The sequence below is a fragment of the Miscanthus floridulus genome, chromosome 7 (assembly GCF_019320115.1).
Source record: "Miscanthus floridulus cultivar M001 chromosome 7, ASM1932011v1, whole genome shotgun sequence".
NCBI lineage: Eukaryota > Viridiplantae > Streptophyta > Magnoliopsida > Poales > Poaceae > Miscanthus > Miscanthus floridulus.
In genome coordinates this window covers 97,653,456-97,675,576 of record NC_089586.1, presented here as the reverse complement: position 1 = coordinate 97,675,576, position 22,121 = coordinate 97,653,456, and the positions used below count along the sequence as shown (strand labels likewise).

Below are 22,121 nucleotides of genomic sequence, written 5' to 3'. Positions count from 1 at the left end.
TGTGAACATATGCTAACACATGTGCACAAGGTGATACACTTGGTGGTTGGCACATTTAAGCAAGGGTTAGGAACTTCACCAGCGAAGTATTCACCCGTAGAGTGTGGACAGTCCAATGGTGCCACCGGCGCCCTAGACAGAAAAGACGGAGGTCACTGTAAGTGACCAGATGTTGGTCTTGGTTGGACCGGCACGTCCGGTTAGTGGCAGCAGAGGGCGCGCAGCGTCGGTCTCTAACCGGATGCTGGGTCACTCAGTGACCGGACGTTGACAGGGTGCGTCTGGTCCTGCTGATGTGGTAGTGGACAGAGGAATGCCGAGTGATTGGACGCTAGGTGTGTCCGGTCAAGCATGACTGGACACGTCCGGTCGTGAAAAGTCGTCTCTGGATGCTTACTGGAAACGACCGGACGCTGGGGTTCAGCGTCCGGTCACTTTGAGCTGCTGCGTCTGGTCTTCACTTGACCATTGAGATCGGGTGATCAACATTTGAAGAGAGGGGACACGTGGCACGCATCGCGTGACCAGAGACTAAGGTCCAACGTCTGGTCAATATGACCGGAGCGTCCGGTCACCCCGTGTTGTGCCCAGTGAAGTGGTACAATGGCTCTATTTTATGGGGGCTTCTATTTAAGCCCCATGGATGGCTGAAGCTCACTCTCTTGACCATTTTGCATTGACATAGCAACCTTGTGAGCTTAGCCAAAGCCCTCCCACTCATCTCCATCATTGATTCATCATCTTTGTGAGATTGGGAGAGAATCCAAGTGCATTGCTTGAGTGTTTGCATTTAGAGGCACTTGGTGTTCATATTTCACTGCGGGGTTCGCTTGTTACTCTTGGTGGTTGCAACCACCTAGATGGCTTGGAGCAGCGAGGATCATCGAGTGGAGGTTGGTGATTGTCTTTGGCTCCGATCGTGGTGATTGTTAGGGGTTCTTGACCTTACCCCGGCGGGAGCCAAAATGTACTTTAGTGAATTGCTTGTGGCTTGTGTGATCCTCATCTTGTGTTGGCTGTGCGGCACCCTATTGAGGGTCTGGCGTGTGATGCTAATTAGCGCGTGAACCTCCAAGTGAGTGAATCGCCACAATGAGGAGTAGTTTGCCGGCAAACAAGTGAACCTCGGTAAAAATCATTGTGTTCATCATTTGATTCCGAGGTGATTGGTCTTCATTAATATTGATTCTTGTGATTGATTGGTTCACACCTTGACACGGTGGTATAACCATCTTGCTCTCTCTCTTTACATTACCGCAAACTAGTTGTCAAGCTCTTTAGTGTAGCTAGTTAGTTTGGTTAGTGTGACTCTTTAGTTAGCTTTTGAGAGCACACTAACTTAGTGTAGTGACATAACTTTTGTGTGGATAGAAACTATATAAACTAGAATTGTGGTAGGTGGCTTGCATTTTTAGTAGGCTAGCGCAACACTTGCTTCGCCTCATAATTATCTAACCGGTTTGTTAAGTGTTGTTGTAGAAATTTTTATTAGGCTATTCACCCCCCCTCTAGCCATTAGGACCTTTCAGCAGGTTGATCTGTACTAATATTGCCCTTCCTTTCAAACTGCATACACTCATAGCCATTCACTATCCTTCTTTCATTTGTTTTGGCTCCTTTTGTGTGTCCAAGCCCATGCTTGATTGAAGGATGCCTTTCTTGCTTGAATTATGTCCCTTTTGATTCATCATTCTTCTTATCATTGGATTGAGTCTTACCTATCCACCCTTTTCCAATGACTTCATTGAGCCTAGCAATTTCCTTTCTCATAGCCTCCATGTTTGCAAGGTTAGTGGAATGGGCATTAAAATCAAGATTAAAACATTTTCCACAACCTTGACTAGTGGAGGGAGTAGAGGTTTCATTTGTCTTAGGGAGACGTGAGTTGCTATCTCAAATAATGCCATATTGCATCTCAAGTTCTTTGTGCTTTTCATGCAAGTCACGATACTTTTTCTTGAGAGCTTTATTTGCTTTCTTTGTAAAAGCATGGTCCTCTTGCTCTTTGGCCAAAGCTTTGCGCAAGGATTCTATCTCACTTCACTCTAATGCAAGAGCTTCTTTGCTAGCAATGTAGAGATTCTCTTATTGGATAAGAGTCTCTTATCTAGATTCTAGCTTGGCTTGGACATTCTCTAAATCCTCCATTAGCTTAGTGATGAATAATTTGGTCTTTCCATCCAAATTTTTAGTTATCATGTTTATTTCTTCATCACTAGATTCATCATCACTAAAGCTATCACTAATATCACTACTAGAGATATCACTAGGAGGTGGAGGAGATTTGGCCTTCGTTTGGATTTTACCTTCTCACCCTTTGCCATGAGACAAATGTGAGGGGAGTAGTAGTCATCATCGGACATGTCGTTGAAGAGCCTTGGTGTAGGGGATGACTTGTGAATAGCAATAGTTGCAACCTTATCATCCTCTTCACTTGTGCTCTCTTTAGTTGAGTCTCATTCATGGTTAATGTGAGCCTCTCCAATGTACTTCTTACTCTTTTTATGGTCAGCCTTCTCCTCTTTCTTGTCCTTCTTGTATTTGTTGTCCTTGATCTCATATGGACACTTGGCAATGAAGTGATCGGTGCTTTCACAATTGTAGCATGTCCTCTTTTTCTTGTTTGGAAAGCTTCTCTTCACTGCCTTGTAGCCTTGCTTCTTTAGCCCCTTGTGATACCTCTTCATAAAGAGAGCAATATCATCAACTTTCTCATATTGATCATCATCATTTTCACTTTCACTTGAAGATGATATGGTCTCTACTCTTTCTTGAACTTGTTTGCTTGCTTTGGGCTTGCTAGTTGAAGCTTGTTGGTTGATCTTGGACTTGCTTGTAGAGCCTTGCTTGCTTGATTTGTTGGCCTTGAGAGCTACATCTTTGATCTTGATGCCATCTAACTTTGCTTGCAATTCTCCAAGTTTCTTTCTCTCATTTGCTTCTTCTCTTTGCATGTCAAAGGTCAAGATCCTCCCAAGTACATCATTTGGTGTGAAGTACTCAAATTTTTTCTTGTCTCTAATTAGAGTGACTACGGTCTCATTTTTAGGTGAATAAGCTTCCAACATAATCTTGACAACTTTGTGATCATCTAGCTCATCACAACCATAGCCTCTATTCTTGCCCACCGTCGTCATCAACCTATCAAACATTTCTTGTGGCCCCTCTCCATCCAAGATTACAAACCGGTTGAGCTTTGACATCAACAAGTCAATTCTTATCTTTCTCACTTTGTCAACCCCTTCATGTGCTAGGTGTAAAGTGTCCCATATTTGCTTAGCAACATCAACTTCCGTCACTCTATTGTACTCATCACCATCCAAGGCACTAAGCAACACACTTGTGGCTTGACCATTAAGGTGAATGATTCTCATCTCTTCTAGTGTTGGGTTCTTGGGATCAACCGGTGGCTTAAATCCATTGTAAACAATCTCCCAAATGCCGGGGTGAAGACCTATAAGATAAGCTCTCATCAAGTACTTCCACTTGGCAAAGTTAGTCCCATTGAAATAAGGTAACTTGCCCGCGGGCACATTGATGAAAGACCTCCGATCATGGTTAGTCATAGGAATAGAAGAATAGTTAAAAGATACGGCGACATATTTGTTGTTGTCGGCCTTGCTCTTTTCTTTCTTCTCCTTCTTGTTCCCCTTCAATACTTGGCATGACTCATCATCATCTCCATCTTCGGAACTACTTGATATGCTTGATGATGCACTTGTTGCCTTCTCTTCTTCTTCCATCTTCTTCCTAACTTCTCTTCTTTTTCTTCTTGCTTCTCTCTTAAGCCTTCTTTCTTCTTTCCTTTTCTTCTTCTCCTCTAACCGCTCCTCCTCCACCTTCTTCTCTCTTGCTTCTCTTTTTAGCTTTCTTGCCTCCTTCCTTCTTCTTCACTCATTATCATTGAGAGCTCTTTCGGCATCGGTAGCCTCAAGATGTGGTAGTGTGGTGTTGCTCGCTGTTGACACGCTCAGCTCATTGTTGTCCGTGTTGACATCCACCCGCTTCACGCTACTAGTTCCTCCTCCGGTCTCCATACCTCATGCGGTAAAGCGTATATGAGGTAACCTGCTCCGATACCACTTTAGGATCTCTGGTTGACCTAGAGGGGGGTGAATAGGCCTGTCAAAATAAACACTTAAACTTTTATCAAATTCACCATATGACACTGCCGCTCTTGTGGGCGGCACTGCCGGACTGCGGCACTACTAGACCAGAACAGTGGCACTGCCGCACCTGCAGACAACTTCGAGTCACAGTTCAAAATCAGTGAATGAAAACTTAGATTAGAGAAATTTCTCAGTTTACTACAGGTATTATAGTCACAGATCAAGAGCTAGAATGAGTAGGAATACCACACACAAGTAGATCGACTAGAAATCCTAGAAATCACCTCAACCAACAATATGAAATGCAAGTAATGTAAATCAAGCACAAGTGACACATTGGTTTATCCCGTGGTTCAGCTCGCCACCAAGGCTTGCCTACCTCCATGTTATTGAGGTTAGCCACTAAGGCTTAGGGCTTTCCAACCCTTCCTCGTTCTCAAGTCAAGAGACTTAACTCTTGAGATGAGGGGTGAGTATACTAGCTTCAAGAGATGGTTACAAACCTTCTGGGGCTGTCACATAAGTTGGCAAGCTCCACGGACGATGCTCTAGCCAGATAGGAGCCAAGCTCTAAGAGTAACAAACACAACCGCAGGCCAAAACATGAACCAAGTGCTCTTTCGAGTTGGAGAATCAATGGAGCTGCTCTCTAATCGAGTTTGGACCCTTTTTCCTCAAGTATTGATGGGAAAATTAATGGATTTGCTTGGGGGCTTGAGGTCAACAATAGAGGGGGAGAGAGAGAGAGCTTATTTTCTGTTTGAGCGTGCTGGAATCAGCAGGAGGAGGAAGAAGAGACGTTGGGGAGGAAGATGATGGGTATAAATACCCCCTCAGCCCCAACGGTTACTTAAGTCGCGGCAGTGCCACACTGCGGCAGTGCCTCTCTTCAAGTGCGGTAGTGCCGCACCACGCGAGACAGCAAGGGTAAGAGTGAAGTGTAGACTGTCTTGGCTGTGAATCTGATCATGCTTGTGTATGTTTGAGCACTTGGTAGCAGATATTAGCTTAAGCATTGTGTCCCCCTTTATAGTATGGATTTTCCTATACCCAAATTTAAAATATAAAATAATTTAAACCTCCTTTGAGTTTGAAGCCATCTACATTTGTAATTGGAGGCTCCGCCGTTTCGTGTTGCATCCTCGAACATGAATTCCCTGCTTGTCATATCGATAAATCTCATTAGTTCTCTAATTGTGTGGTCATTATCACCAAAACCCACAATTAGGGCTTGATTGCACTTTCATCAATCCACTTCTAAAAAAAAGAGGCAGCGTTGCTCCCTTCTACAGCGCGAGGCTCCTCGCCACAGGCAGCGCGAGGCCGATCGTCGTGGCCTTCTGTAGCGCGGCGGCGCCGCATCGGCTCCCATCCTGCGCTGCTCCATGCTCCCCTCCCCACTCCGTGCCGCACGGCATGGCCACCCGCCCCACTCTGCCGTGCCGCCGCCATACCCCACGGCGTACCCATCCCCCGAGATGCCTCCATTGTTGGCCGCTGCCAAGCCGCGCCACCATTCTGACCACCGGTTGGCCAGAGCTGGCCCCTCCCTCTCTGCGCTGTGTCGTACGGAAGAAGGGTGAAACACGCATGTTGCAAGCATATGTTTTAAGTTTTCAGATGTTTTATAGGCATGTTGCAAGTGTTTCATGTGGATGTTGCAAAAGTAGATCAGGATGTTGTAGATGTTGCAAGTGTTTTCAGAGGCATATTACAAGCCTTTGTTGAAAATGTTTTATCTGTTTTTCAGACGTATGTTTGCAAGTGTTTTTTATTTGGATGTTGTATATGTTTCACACATGTTACAAGAGTATGTTCCAATGATTTCAGTTGTTTTAGTCTTATGTTGCAGTAAGTGTTTTCATGTTGCAAGTGTTTTATCTGAATATTACATATATTTCACACATATGTTTCAAGTGTATGTTTCAAATGTTTCATCCGCTTCAGACGTGTGTTGCATTCAAGTGTTTCTTGATGCAAGTGGGGGCACTGTCCGGGCGTCGGGGGATGGGACGCGGTGAGCCGAGTGCCCACGGATAGGGCGTGCTGGGGCCAGCGGTCGAGGCAGGTGACAGGCTTGGGGTCCTGCGGACGGCGACGTGCCCATCCTCATTCCGGCTCCTAGGTCCCGCCCGCGTGGAGAGAGGGGAGCGGTGTCGCTGGGAGGGAGCCGGGACACAGCGACAAGGGCGGGGTGCACGTGCGGGGCATCGTGAGGCAAACGGGATAGGCTGCGCATACGTCCGGACGCTAAACACGCACAAAGAAAATCCATATATTAGAACTAGATCCTCAGGCCTCCCTCTCCCCGAGTCCCCCTGGGCATGATGGCAGGGCACCCCCCACGTCCCCAGCCTCGCTTTTTCCCGTAACCCGGCGCACGAACGATTGTGCGAGCACATGGGCTGCTTCTTCGAAAGCGGCCAACCATCCGCCGCGCCGAGCCACCTGTCCCCGCGACGCAGCGGCCGTGGACAAATGGGGCAAGCCCTCCACGCCCTCGCGCGGCGGAAAGAAGCAATAATATCCTACGGTTGGCCGGGCCGCTCGATCGCCATAGCCTCTTGCCTGACTAACTGATGACTCCGGCCGGCCGCGCGCACGATCGAAAGCTCACTAGAGCGGCGGGCGGATGACACAGCCCCACGTAAACCCGCTCCTTTTCCTTGCGCCGATGAGGAGTTGCTGACTCTGCGCGAATCCACTCCCTTCCAGCCCAAGATTTCATCACCCCTGCGGCCCGCCGGCCGCGGCTTATAAAACCGGCTCCCCTGCTCTGCCGTCCCGAGCCACCTAACCTTGCACAACAATCGCACGCTCCTCTCTCTCCCGTCTCCCGCACGGCACTTGGGTAGCGCGAGAAGGAGATCGATCGAGGGCCATGAAGAAGTCGAGCGGCAGCAGCCATGTGATCGGAGTTCCCGTCACCTCCACGGCGTACGCCATCGAGGACACGACGACGACGAGGGACCGGCCGGCGGCTAACCAGGACGGAGACGATCGCCTCGCGGTCTCGTTGACGCACCCGAGCCCCTACACTTCCTTCGGCTACAAGCACAGTACGTCCTGCACCCGGCTGACCGGCCCTCAAGCTTGTTGTCGCTTTGCTGATAAACATTTTGCACTTGATTGATGCTAATAAGAAGCTCACACGTTATGTTTTCCAGGCAGCAAGGGTCAGGTGATCCACTGGGTGAGCAAGCTGGGAAGACGAGCTCAGAGCTTCAGGGACCATGGTGAGCACCAGTCAACAGCTTTTATATATATTTATACATGCATGTAGCTTCACCAGCTCAGTGGCAGTGAATGATGGGAGAGATACGTGCACTTGAACTGATATATTGTCCCCTTCTCGGTGCAGTGACACTGGGTCCGAAGCTGTCGGAGACGGTGAAGGGGAAGCTGAGCCTGGGCGCGTGGATCCTGCAGGCCGGCGGCGTGGAGCGCGCGTTCCGGCACGCCTTCTCCTCCTCAGCCGAGAAAGGCGAGCGGCTGGTGAAGGCCCTGCAGTGCTACCTCTACACCACGGGCGGGCCCATAGCCGGGATGCTCTTCGTCTCCACCCACCGGATGGCCTTCCGCAGCGACCGCTCCCTCGCCGTCACCTCCCCGGCGGGAGGCGACCCCGTCGTCGCGCGGGTGCCGTACAAGGTAGCGGTGCCCCTGAGGCGGATCAAGAGGGTGAGGCCGAGCGAGAACGCCGACAAACCGGAGCAGAAGTACATTCAGGTGGCCACCGTCGACGGCTTCGAGTTCTGTTTCATGGGGTTCGTCAGCTACCAGCGGTGCTGCAAGTACATGCAGCAGGTGATCTCCGAGCTGTCGTAGCTCGATCATGGCTCCATTACCGGCGTGGACGAGCGTGCGTCAGCGTCCCATCTGATGTCTGGCGGTGGCGGTCGAAGTGAAGTTTGTGGGCTACTGTGCGCAGCAATGTCTCGCTGGAACGTCGTTTGTAGTCACCAACTGCATGCTCCACCGTGTTTCCATGGGGGCGCACGTTCCTTCCACGTACCATTTGGATTGGCTGACAATTGTATGGTCTTCCAAGTTCTGCTAATTATGTTGTTAGTAGGATTGATGGATGGACCAAGGAACTTGGTTTTGCTAAATGAAAATATTACAATTGTTCTCAGGACGAGGAGGATCAAGTTCGTTCTCACCCTCGGTATTTTCTTTTGTTGGAGAGGACTTTTGGGATGGGACTCATAGACAAAGGTAAATATGATCCCTGTTATCCCTCACTCACAATCACAACCATGTCGACCATTTCCAAATTACGAATGAATCTTAAATCCGAATCCTTCCCGTTCCAACCATACTTTTTTTGGATTTTTTTAGAGGAAGCGAATTGTCGGCCAAAACTTTTCATAAAGATGCAATGTAGAATGCATACAAGATTTGTGAACGAGGGATAGAAGGGAAAGTCCACGTATAGGTTTACATCCTCAAACATCTTTGAGCCCTATTACAAATGATAGCTTACTAGGGCCCCGTTTGGCAGGGTTTCACTTCACTAGTGAAGTCATTTTTTTTTTTGGCTTCAGCTCCACGAACAGTTCCACTGGTGGAGCTGAAGCGGTTTTGGTAAACCGTTTGGCAAAATGGCTTCCCTGTGAGAGCATGTTTTTAGGGGCCTGGAGGAGGAGCCGGGAGAAGCCACTTTTTTGGCTCCATCCCACCCCAAATCACTGTGAGAGCATGTTTTTAGGGGCTTCACAAGTGAAGCTATTTTACTTTACCCCGTTTGGTAGAAAACGGCTCCAAACGGCTCCTAAAGCCGGTGGAGAAGCTCTATCAAACGGGGCCTAGGTAAAATGCACGTGCGTCGCAACAGGGAAAAAATAATGTCAGGGTAACATAGTATGAACGTGTGTTGTATTGTTATTAAAAACGATATTGCGAGCATGATGATGTTTAGAACTTTATGTCATTATAAAGGATAGACAATTAAATATAACTCAAATTTTGATACGAAACTAAAACAATCAAGTTCATACCATAAGAACCTAGTTCATTACGTCTATCCTTAGAATCAACTACTAACCTTAGAATCACCGCCATTTGCTCCTTTATTGATACATCTCGAGACTCATCAATAAACACCGAGAATTTTCTACCTCGAATCTCATCCATAATGGCAGTCGTGACTTCCTCCGCAAAAGCTTTTGTAAGGTCCTTTTGTATATGATGGGATAACATCTGGTAATTTTTAAAACCTTTTTCATATGCCTTCTTCACTATCTCAACCTTATCTTTATACCATTCAACCTTCTCTTTGTATGTACCCTTGTTATGGGAATAAGAAGTCTCATCATGTCTATGGAAAGTATCCCCTTGCGATATGAGAAATTTTGCAACATCTAAATAAGATGTAAAACGAATCGCGTATACTTTTTCTTCCTCCTTGCTTACTTCAACTAATTTTCTACCCACATTTGTCCTTTGGTTCATAAAGTCATCACACTTTAGCCTAGCCTCTATATGAGTCTTGCAAACACCATGATTATTAAAAATATCCTTAGCTTTCCTCCAATTCACATAACCTTGATATGCAAAGATAGGACTCCAAAATTTTTTAGGCTTTGCCGAATTAAAGAAGAGATAGCAATATAAGCAATAAGTGGACTCACTATACTCTAGCCAATCAAATTCATCAAACCAAGTCTTTTGAAATGATCTCCATTCACCAACAATCCATTTACCAGGAAATAGAAAATAACGAGGTTGTGTTGGACCACTCAAAGCATATGCTCTCTTTACTTGGTCTCTAATTTTAAGTTCATAATCATCAATTGGTTTGCGTTTTCCAGGGTCCCCAATCACGTTCGATTGACTAAACTCTGCTCTAAGTTTCTTTGGTTGACTTGTACTCCCATTAGCATGTGAAGTTGAACCACTACAACTAGAACTTGAAAAGCAACTGTGCAGAGTCCTTTTTGACATTTTGAAATCTGACATTTCAATCACATATTCAATCCAAACATTCAATCACAGACAAATAAGTATTTAAGTTTCGTTCACCCAATCACCCTGCTCTACTTGTTGCTCGGCTTCCTACTCCTGCTCCCGTGCTCGGTGGATGGTGGCTTGCTGCCCCGCCCTGTGCGGTCGCGCCGGTGCCTCCCGCGGCCCTTCTCGGCGCCTGACCCCACTCGACCCCTGGCCGCCCCGGCGCCCTGGCCGCTGCCTGCCTACGACCTGCTTACACGGACGCGTGGCCGCACTTGGCCGCTTACCACTCGCCATCTCGCCGGTCCCATGTGCTAGTCGGTCGCGGCTGTCGTGTAGTCATGAGTCGCGTCCGCCCGCTGTGCTGCTCGCGAGTCGAGCTTCTTTCCCCGCTGCCGGGGCCAAGAGGCAGGAGTCACGATGGGGAATTGGCAACGGATGGATAGGGTTTCTCTTTGGGCCAGATGAATTGCTGGCCCAACTCGCGAGGGAGGTTGTCTCCTACCTCTAGTTCGACCGCAACCCCTCCAACACCATACAACTATGCCTAAAAATTCATGGGGACTCCAAGTGTCTGGTAGCGGTAGCGCTGGATTCACCCCTAAGGACCCAATCGATCTGCTTTGCTACAACATAGGGAGAGAAGTCATGAGCAACTCTAAGAGACTCTCTATATCCTTTCTAATTATTAGGAATAGAGATTTTAGTGAAAATACCATCCAACGACTTCTTTATCTGATTATCCAAATATAGCCATCTTCTATTCCAAATTTTGACTAGCCAAAACTAAAAAACAAGAATGGCTCTCTAGGGTGCAAACAAGATATAGAAAAACTATTGTAAAATGAAAAGATATAGAAAGAGATTTTTATGCCTCTAAATGTTGATTGAGAGAGTGAGTTTTAAAAACACTCTTAGCAGTTTATTTAGTTTAGGAAACAAATAACAAAATGAAAGGAGGCGATGGATATAATGTAGAAGGAAGGGTTAATAGTTTGGAAGGTAAATGGAAAGCTCCCCATTTTCCTCAAACGTGGTTTGGTGGGATGACTGGTTTGGTTAGCGGATGGATGTGCAACGTTAGGGATTTCAACCGGGCATTTTTTAGTTGGGGGTGGCATTGATGAATAATTGTTTATGGGCCCTACGAAGAGTGGTATTTGGAGATAAGTTTTTACGGCTCCAGGCAGACTATCACCCTGAGGGCACGAAGTGGGTGGATAGAATCATTTGACGCTTTTTTAGTTGTATATAGATATATAGATATAGCTAGATATAGATAGAGATGGAGAAGAGATTGTTTGGATCGCTAGTTTAGCATGCCCATAGACATAGGTCAGTCAGATGCCGCATTTCGTAGGATTTGGGTGGACATTTCCTGATCGTTGATGGTTTGGGAAAGCAAACTTTGCCCCTAAGGGCATGTGCCATCCTAATGTGCATCGATGCGTGCACATCAGTAGAGATATTCCCGTAACATTGAATACTGAACATACGCACCCACACGATTCTAAAAGGACCGTGTATACCGAAAAACAGCTAAAGCACAGTGGCAAGGGGAGATCGTTATGCTCACGCCCAACACACACACCATACATCACAACATCAAAATTTTCATCAACGAACTTAATTAGCCTGTTTTAAGTTATTACAGGGCCAACGTCAAATGTTTAGATGATCACAGATCTGCTTTTGGTGAACTCGGACCAGCATTTTCAAAGATTCAACGAAACATTCCACGATGGGACGATGCTGCTAGAAGATGGTCAGAGCTTCATGTTGCGAACAACCGAAGCTCACCCTGAGAAGCCTGAAGCCCATCGTGAGAAGCCTGATGTTCAAAGTCAGGTAGCTTGCACGCCTCTTGATGCACTTCTAGTGGTGCACATGAGGGGGCACATGCCCTTAGGAGCAAAATAAAACTGCTTTCATGAAGGTCTTAGCATTCATCCCGTTCCATATATTCGACGAGAGGTTGACAAGGATGGTGGACGAAATTTGCAGTGACACCCTGCCTAGTACAGAAACAGTTTTTTTTCAACATTAGAGATTTTTCCCATCAACGGTTTATAAAAAACAAAGGCTAGTGGAAATAGAACTATGAGCCCATGACTATAAACCGCTAGTAGAGACACATCTCTACTGATGAAATTCTTAATAAGGTTACCCTAGTACAAATCATTTATTTACACTAGCGGTAGGCTTAAGAGAGCCGTCATTGTAAATTGAATTTATATTGGTGGTTGTCTTACATTTACCGCCTATATAATCTAGGATTTCTATTGGAGGTAACGCTAATAAAACCTTCACTATAGATATGTTTATACTTGGCGGTTTTCTTAACCCGCCGCGAATACAAATAATTTAACATTACTTTTTTATATAATTTTAAAATGATATTGAATGGAGAAATAATCTAAACAAGGGTTGTAGTACTTGAAAAGATCTCCAACTTCATATTCACTACTTTTTTCATTTGAAATCATTTGGGGTCTGGAAATTCGGTTTTAAGATTAACAATTTGAAATTAATATTTTATGATTTTTTGAGACCTTGATGGGAAATGACCTAAACCAAATTGTAGTGCTCAAAGAGATCTAGAAGTTTTTAGTTCAAATTTTTTGCATTTAATTTCATTTAGGATCTCAAATATGTATTACAACATTTACTAAAGTGAATATGAAAGGCCTATAGATTCAACCTCAGATATGATGTGTTGGTTCCAGTTGAGGAGAGAACAGACATTGCCCTCTCCCCCCTACAAAGGCACTTATATTTCAGCTGTCAGAGAACACACCAACACTATGTCATTAGGCAAATGTGTGCATGTGTTATGCCAGGGAGGAGAGACTCTTAGCAGTTTGATAAAATAAGTTCTAGTGAAAATGGCAAGGAGTGGGACTGTTTTTGGAAAGAGGTAAGACAAAGACCCATTTGTATATAGGGAAGGCTTATCGGCTTTCCATAGAGTTATCCAGTTAGATGCTTTGACAGCTTGGGCCTTGCAAGAGACCCCAACCAAGACCAGTGGAAAGTGCAACTTTTTTATACCTCGATAAAACGTCACCACACAGGAATTTGTGTTCTCTACCATACTCTTTACATTTCGTATCATCTTCTTACATCTTATTGCCTTGTTTTACTTTACTAGAATTGCCCGTGTACTCCCTCCGTACTAGTAATTCAAGTTGTTTTGGACAAGGCTTGGGTCAAATATTGAAAATATAAATTATGAATAACTTTTAAGTTGTTAAGTTTTTAGAAATGTGAAAAAAATATGAATAGTTTTGTCTTAAAAAGTATTTTCATGAAAATATACATATATCACTTTTTAATAAATATTTTTATAAAAATAAGAAAGTCAAAATTATGCTTAGGAGAGCATGTCGCTGTCCAAAACGACTTGAATTATCAATATGGATGAAGTAGTTGTTAATATTGGAATATATTCCATCCGTTCTAAATTATAAGTCATTCTAACTTTATTGGAGAGTCAAAGCATCTCAACTTCGACCCAAATTATAGAGAAAATTATAAAGATTAATGAAAATCTAATAATACTTATTTGATATCATAAATGTTATTAGCTTATTGTATAAATTTGGTTAAACTTGAGATGATTTGACTTTTTAAAAAGTTAAAATGATTTATAATTTGGAATGGAGGGAGTATGTGGTAAAACTTTGTATGGGTCATCAATTGTGGTTTTATAAAACCTTATTGGTCAAAGATTACTACGAGAAATTGAACCAAATGCCTTTTGCTGATGGTTTGGATCTATCGTCTACGTGCAAAGTTTCTCCAGCCTCTTTTTATCAGTTAGACGCAGGCTCGCTAGTCAACGAACTGTCTCATCAAGGTGCTAATGAGTTGAGCCGAGCCGAGCCGATCTAAAGTTTTACTGGCTAACGAGCCGAGGCGAGCTGGGTCTTTAGGTTAACGAGCTCGAGCCGAGGCGGCTCCTCGTACGCAGCCATAAGCCGAGACCGCGAGACGACTCAAACCCCAGTGCCGGAACAGCAGGAGAAGAGAGAGATGGAGAACGGCGGCGGCGGCAAAGGCAAGGGTGACGTCCCCGACGACGCGAATGAGTGTAAGGAACCATTCCCCTGTGCCCTCCGGTGGCCTCCTTCTTCGTCGTCTCTTCTTTGCGATTAGGGCCGGCTTTCTGCAGCCATGTTTTCTGGAGTTTGATCGCCTCATCCCACAAGAGGCGAAATTTTCATTGTTTCATCTGATATAGATGAAAAATTTCAGGGCATCGTGCAGTTATTTCCATCGCTGGGTTGCTTTACCCAAGCTTGGTTCAAGGGTATTTGTGTTTCTGATAGATATGCTTTGTTTGGTGTTGCTCAGATTGCCCTGGAACTCAGTCGGAGACGGCGGGGAAGGCGGATGCCTGCGCCGGATGCCCCAACCAGCAGATTTGCTCCACCGCCCCCAAGGGCCCCGATCCCGGTAATTGGATCATGCATTTTCTTATTGTTGAATTCTATTCGATTCTGTGACTTGCTCTGGGACTGGTTTACTGTTATCTCCATCAATCGTCATATCATTTTATTTGATCAGTAAGCTTAGCGCTTAGTTTATTTACATTTTATTACAGTGCCCGTAGATTTGGTACTTTTTCTGTTTTTATTTAGTACAGAATCTCCCCTGAAGCATTTTAGATTTAAGGATTTACAACAGCTGCAAGTGCTTATAAGTAAAGGCCAAGTGCTGGTAGGGACTAGCCTGTAGTTTTGAGCAGCTGAGGTCCAAAAACAAAGGGAACTAGCGTGGGTGCCCACGCTTCGCCTGGGAAGAGGTGGGGAAAAAAAATGGAATTTTTTTTTATCGAGTTGACACCGCTACTGTTCATCCGATGCATGGTATTGTTGAAAACACTGGATGAACAGTAACGCCCCGGTACTGTTGATCTACAGGATTATGCGTCTGTGAAACCAGCCGTGCACGATGATGTGAAAGGCCTCAAATTTAAAGTTCTTATATAGATTCAATCAGAAATTGTAGCACCACTAAAAGAGTCCAAATTTGCACTAGACATGTACTTGCTTGATCCAATTATATGATTGAATGTTGAAGCAATCAAATTTAAGAATTGTTCAAAGTAAGTTAACTTTGTCTGAGTATAGTATTGAAACAATGTGGCTCCTGTAAAGCAATTCATGGTGATGCAAACGTGTAGTAGTATCCAGGGGTCACCTGATATCCTGATGCCACATCCTGTTATCTGTGCTGCTAAAGAAGGTTCAATCATGGATGGATCTTTAGTGTCCAGATTTCATATATGAATCTTGCTCCAAGTATTTGGCTGGTTTGCTAGATAGTAGGTTCTGTTGCTTCAAACCTGTGTGCACCCATGTGCTATAGGGAGTGACACATCACAAGGAAAGCCTCATGAATAAATGGTTATAATGTGTGATTGTGGTAACCGTTAGTTGGTGAACTCTTGCTAGTGATTAGGCTTTTTAGCATGCTCTTTATTGTCAATTCGTACTGTTAATCATATCCTTTTGAGCAGTGAAGGTCCAAAAACTAAGGGGGTTGAATCTGAAGTTTTCAGCTGCCTAATAAAAATTTTCACCAGACCAGTGCCCATCCTGCGTCTAGTATAATCCAATTGATTAGTTAAATATTGATGAAGCAATTAAATTTGTGACTTCTTCAAAGTTTTGTCTGATTAGTGTAAAAACATTGTGACCGAAGTGGTGGGGACTTGGGAAATTGCGATTCCTGTAAAGCAATTCACCTATTACCCGTTGAATTCCTTATAAGCAATTCATTACGACATGTTCATTCCTGTAAAAGAAATAAAGAATTCATTATGACCTATTGTGGTATCCAGATGCCACATCCCTTTAATCCAAATTCCAAAAGGATAGGAAGAGTCCACTGCAACTAATGCTATTGAAGGTTCTAACTTTGATGAATCTTGAATTTGGTGAGATTAAAAGAGTGCATGTTTTTTATATTTGGATCTTGTTCCAAGCGTTTGAGGGGGGGGGGGGGGGGGGGTTATGCTAGGTTGTAGGCTCTGTTGATTCAAACCTGCCTTTTCCTTGCCCTACAAGGATTGCAGATCATACCGCAGAAAAAGAATATTCTTTGAAAAAATATCAACAGTCATTTTCTGTTACTTCTGATAACTTCTTAGCTACCTTGGGATCTCCATGATCTTTGAGAGGTTGTCTATGGAGTATGAATATGCAAGATTTTACAATTTGTGGTACTAGAGTGTTAGTACATTGAGCTATTTGCTAAAGCTGCTTCAATGAATTGCCTCCATTTTCAGTAATGAGCAGCTTTACGAACATTGTACACAATCCATCTGCTTGTAGTAAGTGTTGAGGCTTGAAGAATTTTAGATTGAGCAGGAAAGACACTCAATGTGATTATCCTCTATTCCTGCACTATACTTACTGAATGTTAAAGACTACACCATCAAGTTTTCAGTGACTTCCATCAATCAGTTCAGTGCTATAAATAAATGTTTGGCCTAAATGCAATCATCAACAACTCTAAATATGATAATCAACAACAACAACAAAGCCTTTAAGTCCCAAACAAGTTGGGGTAGGCTAGAGTTGAAACTCAGCAGAAGCAATCAAGGTTCAGGCACGTGAATAGTTGTTTTCCAAGCACTCCTATCTAAGGCTAAGTCTTTGGGTATATTCCATCCTTTCAAGTCTCCTTTTATTGTCTCTACACAAGTCCACTTCAGTCTTCCTCTGCCTCTCTTCACGTTACTATCCTGGCTTAGGATTCCACTACGCACCGGTGCCTCTGGAGGTCTCCGTTGGACATGTCCAAACCATCTCAACCGGTGTTGAACAAGCTTTTCTTCAATTGGTGCTACCCCTAATCTATCACGTATATCATCGTTCCGAATTCGATCCCTTCTTGTATGACCGCAAATCTAACGCAACATACGCATTTCCGCGACACTTATCTGTAGAACATGTCGTCTTTTCGTAGACCAACATTCTTCACCATACAACATAGCAGGTCTAATCGTCGTCCTATAAAACTTGCCTTTTAGCTTCTGTGGTACCCTTTTGTCACATAGGACACCAGATGCTTGACGCCACTTCATTCTCCCTGCTTTGATTCTATGGCTAACATCTTCATCAATATCCCGGTCTCTCTGTAACATTGATCCTAAATATCGAAAGGTATCCTTTCTAGGCACTACTTGACCTTCCAAACTAATACCTTCCTCCTCCCGAGTAGTAGTGCCGAAGTCATATCTCATATACTCAGTTTTAGTTCTACCGAGTCTAAAACCTTTGGACTTCAAAGTCTCCCGCCATTACTCCAGTTTCTGATTCACTCATGTTCGGCTTTCATCAACTAGCACTACATCGTCCGCAAAAAGCATACACCAAGGAATGTCTCCTTGTATGCCCCTTGTGACCTCATCCATCACTAAGGCAAACAGATAAGGGCTCAAAGCTGACCCTTGATGTAGTCCTATCCTAATCGGAAAGTCATCCGTGTCTCCATCACTTGTTTGAACACTAGTCACAGCATTGTTGTATATGTCCTTAATGAGCCCGACGTACTTCGTTGGGACTTTATGTTTGTTCAGAGCCCACCACATAATATTCCTTGGTATTTTATCATAAGCCTTTTCCAAGTCAATAAAAACCATGTGTAGGTCCTTTTTCTTCTCCCTATACCACTCCATAACTTGTCTCATTAAGAAAATGGCTTCCATGGTTGACCTTCCGGGCATGAAACCAAATTGGTCCATAGAGACCCGCGTTATTGCTCTCAAGCGATGCTCGATAACTCTCTCCCATAGGTTCATTGTATGGCTCATCAACTTAATTCTCCGGTAATTAGTACAACTTTGAATATCCCCTTTATTCTTATAGATCGGTACCAATATACTTCTCCTTCACTCGTCTGGCATCTTGTTCGATCGAAAAATATGGTTGAACAGCTTGGTTAGCCATATTATAGCTATGTCCCCGAGGCATCTCCATACCTCGATTGGAATATCATCTGGTCTCATCGCCTTACCTCCTTTTATCATTTTCAACGCCTCTCTGACCTTAGATTCTTGGATTCTCTGCACAAAGCGCCTATTGGTGTCATCAAAAGAGTCATCCAACTGAAAGGTTGTGTTCGTATTTTCATCATTGAACAATTTATCAAAATACTCTTGCCATCGATGTCGGATCTCATCCTCCTTCACCAAGAGATGCTCTCTTTTATCCTTAATGCACTTAATTTGGTTGAAATCCCTTGTCTTTCTCTTACGAACCCTAGCCATCCTATAAATGTCCTTCTCTCCTTCCTTCGTACTCAAATGTTGGTAAAGATCCTCGTACGCTCTACTCTTTGTCACACTTACAGCTCGCTTTGCAGTCTTCTTTGTCACTTTATACTTCTCTATGTTGTCCACACTCCTGTTATGGTACAAGCGTCTATAGCATTCTTTCTTCTCCTTAATAGCCCTTTGGACTTCCTCGTTCCACCACCAAGTATCTTTAGCCTCGCCTCCACTTCCTTTGGTTACTCCACACACCTCTGAGGCCACCTTTCGAATGTTGGTTGCCATCTTCTCTCACATGTTGTTTATGTCCACTTCTTCCTTCTAAGAGCCTTCTTTGATAACCCTTTCCTTGAATACCTCTGACGTCTCCCTTTTCAGTTTCTACCACTTTGTTCTTTCAATTTTAGCTTGTTTATCACTACGGGCACGCACCTGGAAACGAAAGTCTGCCACAAAAAACTTATGTTGAGAAGCAACACACTCCCCTGGTATCTCCTTGCAACCCAAGCATGCTCGTTTGTCCTTTCTTCTTGCGAGGACAAAGTCAATCTGGCTAGAATGTTGTCCGCTAATGATGGTCACTAGATGAGATTCTTTCTAAAGAAAGTGTTGGCTATCATTAGGTCAAAAGCTACTGCGAAGTTCAAAACTTCCTCCCCCTCCTGATCCTTACTACCATACCCAAAACCTCCATGAACTGTGTTGAAACATGCGCTTGTAGTATCTACATGCCCATTAAGATCTCCTTCTATAAAAAGCTTCTCACTACTAGGTACAGCTCTAATCAGGCCATCTAAGTCTTCCCAGAACTATCTCTTCGCACTCTCGTCGAGGCCTACTTGGGGGGCATACGCACTAATTACGTTTAAGACCATATCACCAACGACAAGCTTGACTAAGATAATCCTATCTCCTTGCCTTCTCACTCCCACCACACCATTCTTGAGGCTCTTATCAATCAAAACTCCTACTCCATTTCTATTCATGACTGTCCCTGTGTACCAAAGTTTGAAACCTATATTGTCCACCTCCTTCGTCTTCTGACCCTTCCATTTAGTCTCTTGAACGCATAACATATTTACACGTCTCCTAGTCGCGGTATCAACTAATTCTCTTAACTTACCTGTAAGTGACCCTACATTTCAACTATCTAAACGAATCCTAATTGGTTCGACTAGTTTTCTTACCCTTCGCACCTGTCGACTCAAATGTGAAGATCCTTGCTCATTTTTCACTACACCCGGGCGCCGATGTAGCGCGCCACTAAGGAAGCGACGACCCGATCCTTACTCGCTTGACACCATGCCCAAATCATGACACGGCGCATCACCACGGGGGTGACGACCCAGCCCTTGCCCATTTAACACCATACCCGGGTTCCGATATGGCGCGTCGCTAAGAGGGTTACGCCTCAACAATTTTCTTTCGGGTTCCATCTCCGTTAGAATGGCTAGATTTAACGTTGGCTCACCACGCCTATCACAACCCTCCTCCTTTACCAGGGTTTAGGATATGCTATGTTGAGACAACATAGGCGGAGTTAACTCTAAATATGATAATCATGGTAAATTATTTTTGATGCATTTCACTGGAGCAAAGCATCATGTTTGAAGTGCCAAATGTGTGATTGCCTTACCTTTTGTAGTTGGTGGGCCAAAGGGCCTCTAGTCCAACTGGTTAGAGCGTCCCGGCGGCACTCCTCAGGTCCTAGGTTCGACTCCCCATGGGAGCGAATTTTAGGCTGGGGTTAAAAATATTCCCTCGTCTGTCCCACGCCAAAGCACAGGTCTAAGGACCGGTCCGGTCTCACAAGGCGACGGTGCCGCTATGTAAGAGTGGGGCAGGGGTTCGGGGGTTTTCTGGGCCTGCGTGAGAAGGTCTTAATGCAATGCCTGGGGGTGGTCATACCCTCGCAGGTCCAGTTTTTTTTTTTTTTTAGTTGGTGGCCATTTATCTTGGGCTAGTGTTTTTTTTTCATGCAGTTCGGTGTGATTACGTTAACCATAGGTGAATGGATCAATTTTATATATGCATGGACACTATTTACATGCTGCTTGTATAGGTGAAAATGAGCTGATTATTGACTGACTGTATTTTGCAGATGTGGTTGCTATTGTTGAGAGGTTGGCTACTGTGAAACACAAATTATTAGTTTTGTCTGGAAAGGGAGGTGTTGGAAAGAGCACATTCTCAGCCCAACTCTCGTTTGCCCTGGCTGAAATGGACCATCAGGTTGGCCTTCTGGACATAGATATATGTGGCCCTAGCATCCCAAAAATGTTAGGCCTTGAGGGACAAGATATTCATCAAAGCAACCTTGGTTGGTTGCCTGTGTATGTTGAGTCCAACCTTGGTGTGATGTCGATTGGTTTCATGCTGCGTAATCCAGATGATGCTGTCATATGGAGGGGTCCTCGCAAGAATGGACTGATCAAGCAGTTCTTAAAGGATGTCGACTGGGTGTGGGGGTGGGGGGTGGGGGGGGGGGGGGGGGGGGGGGGGGGGGTGGGATTGACTATCTCGGAGTGGATGCTCCTCCAGGAACATCTGATGAGCACATCTCGATCGTGCAATACCTGCAAGCCACAGGAATCAATGGTACGATAATTGTCACGACTCCACAACAGGTCTCTCTGATTGATGTGAGGAAGGAGATAAACTTCTGCAAGAAGGTTGGTGTCCCTGTCCTAGGTGTTGTGGAGAACATGAGTGGCCTGAGGCAGCCGCTTTCAGATCTCAGATTCGTCAAGCCAGGTGAGGCAGGCGAGACAGATGTGACAGAGTGGGCCCTAAACTATATCAAGGAGAAAGCCCCTGAGCTTCTGTCAGTCATGGCATGCAGTGAGGTGTTTGATAGCAGCAAGGGAGGAGCCGAGAAGATGTGCCATGAAATGGGGGTTCCTTTCCTTGGTAAGCTGTGCAAGGCGGCCGAGGAAGGGAGGTCATGCTTTGCTGATCAGAGATGTAGTGCCAGTGCTCCAGCTCTTCAGAGCATTGTGAAGAAACTGATCAAGACCAAGTGAGAAAATAGTGTCGTCGGCCTGCTGGGAACCTGGTAGTGAGCAATAAGATGAAATGGCAGATGCTAGAGTTCTTATTATTAATATGTTTGTTACTGTGTTAGTGTGTTACACACTAAATCTGTATTAGTGCTAGTATTGGATCTGTAAGTTTCTGATCGTTGTTCGTGAATTATCAGTGTACAAGCTACTTGCTTAATTCTGCTCTACAAATTGAAATATGTTTTGAGGCGCATGATGCGTGAATGCTTTGTACTGTACATACCAGAACTGAATGAGTGGATGGTGTCTGGCAACGCTTCTTTGCTCTCGTAGCCTATCACATGGACATGGTATGTGTTGGACGTTGCATGTGTTTCGTTAGCAACATGTTTGTAATTTATCCGATACTCGGGCTGACGGGTAAAAACTGATGATTCGCGGCAACGTCTCGGAGCTATTCTTGCAAAAACCGATGACTGATGGTTCACGAACACATACCCAACTCTTCGGTCATGTTCTTCATGCAAACTTACTTATGACAGGCAGTGAGCTTATGGCACATAAGCGCGTGTATACGCACTTATAATAATGCCAAGGCTCTGTTTCGATCCTGTGATCTGAACTTTAGCCACTAAACTATAGTGCCTCCTTTGTAATATAGAAAAGCAAAATCGTAGGAATAGAAAAAACATAGGAATATCATAAAATGCAGTTGCAAAATAGAGGATTAGAAAATATAGGAATTTTGAAGGAGTGGTTATTTGGACAGGCCGT

The 22,121-nt window shown here is 44.6% G+C and overlaps 2 protein-coding genes across 2 annotated transcripts; both read left to right on the top strand.

Moving 5' to 3' along the window:
• Positions 1–6,977: 6,977 nt before the first annotated feature.
• Positions 6,978–8,402, top strand: LOC136463907 (GEM-like protein 4). The gene is made up of 3 exons (XM_066462878.1): positions 6,978–7,168; positions 7,277–7,345; positions 7,471–8,402. Exons 1-3 carry the CDS (start codon positions 6,991–6,993, stop codon positions 7,935–7,937), a joined length of 714 nt encoding a protein of 237 aa, XP_066318975.1. The 5' UTR covers positions 6,978–6,990; the 3' UTR covers positions 7,938–8,402.
• A 5,656-nt stretch (positions 8,403–14,058) lies between these two features.
• LOC136463906 (cytosolic Fe-S cluster assembly factor NBP35-like) lies at positions 14,059–21,603 on the top strand. The gene is made up of 4 exons (XM_066462877.1): positions 14,059–14,154; positions 14,418–14,519; positions 20,447–20,803; positions 20,848–21,603. The coding sequence occupies exons 1-4, from the start codon at positions 14,097–14,099 to the stop codon at positions 21,366–21,368; spliced, it is 1,038 nt and encodes a 345-aa protein (XP_066318974.1). The 5' UTR covers positions 14,059–14,096; the 3' UTR covers positions 21,369–21,603.
• Positions 21,604–22,121: the final 518 nt, after the last annotated feature.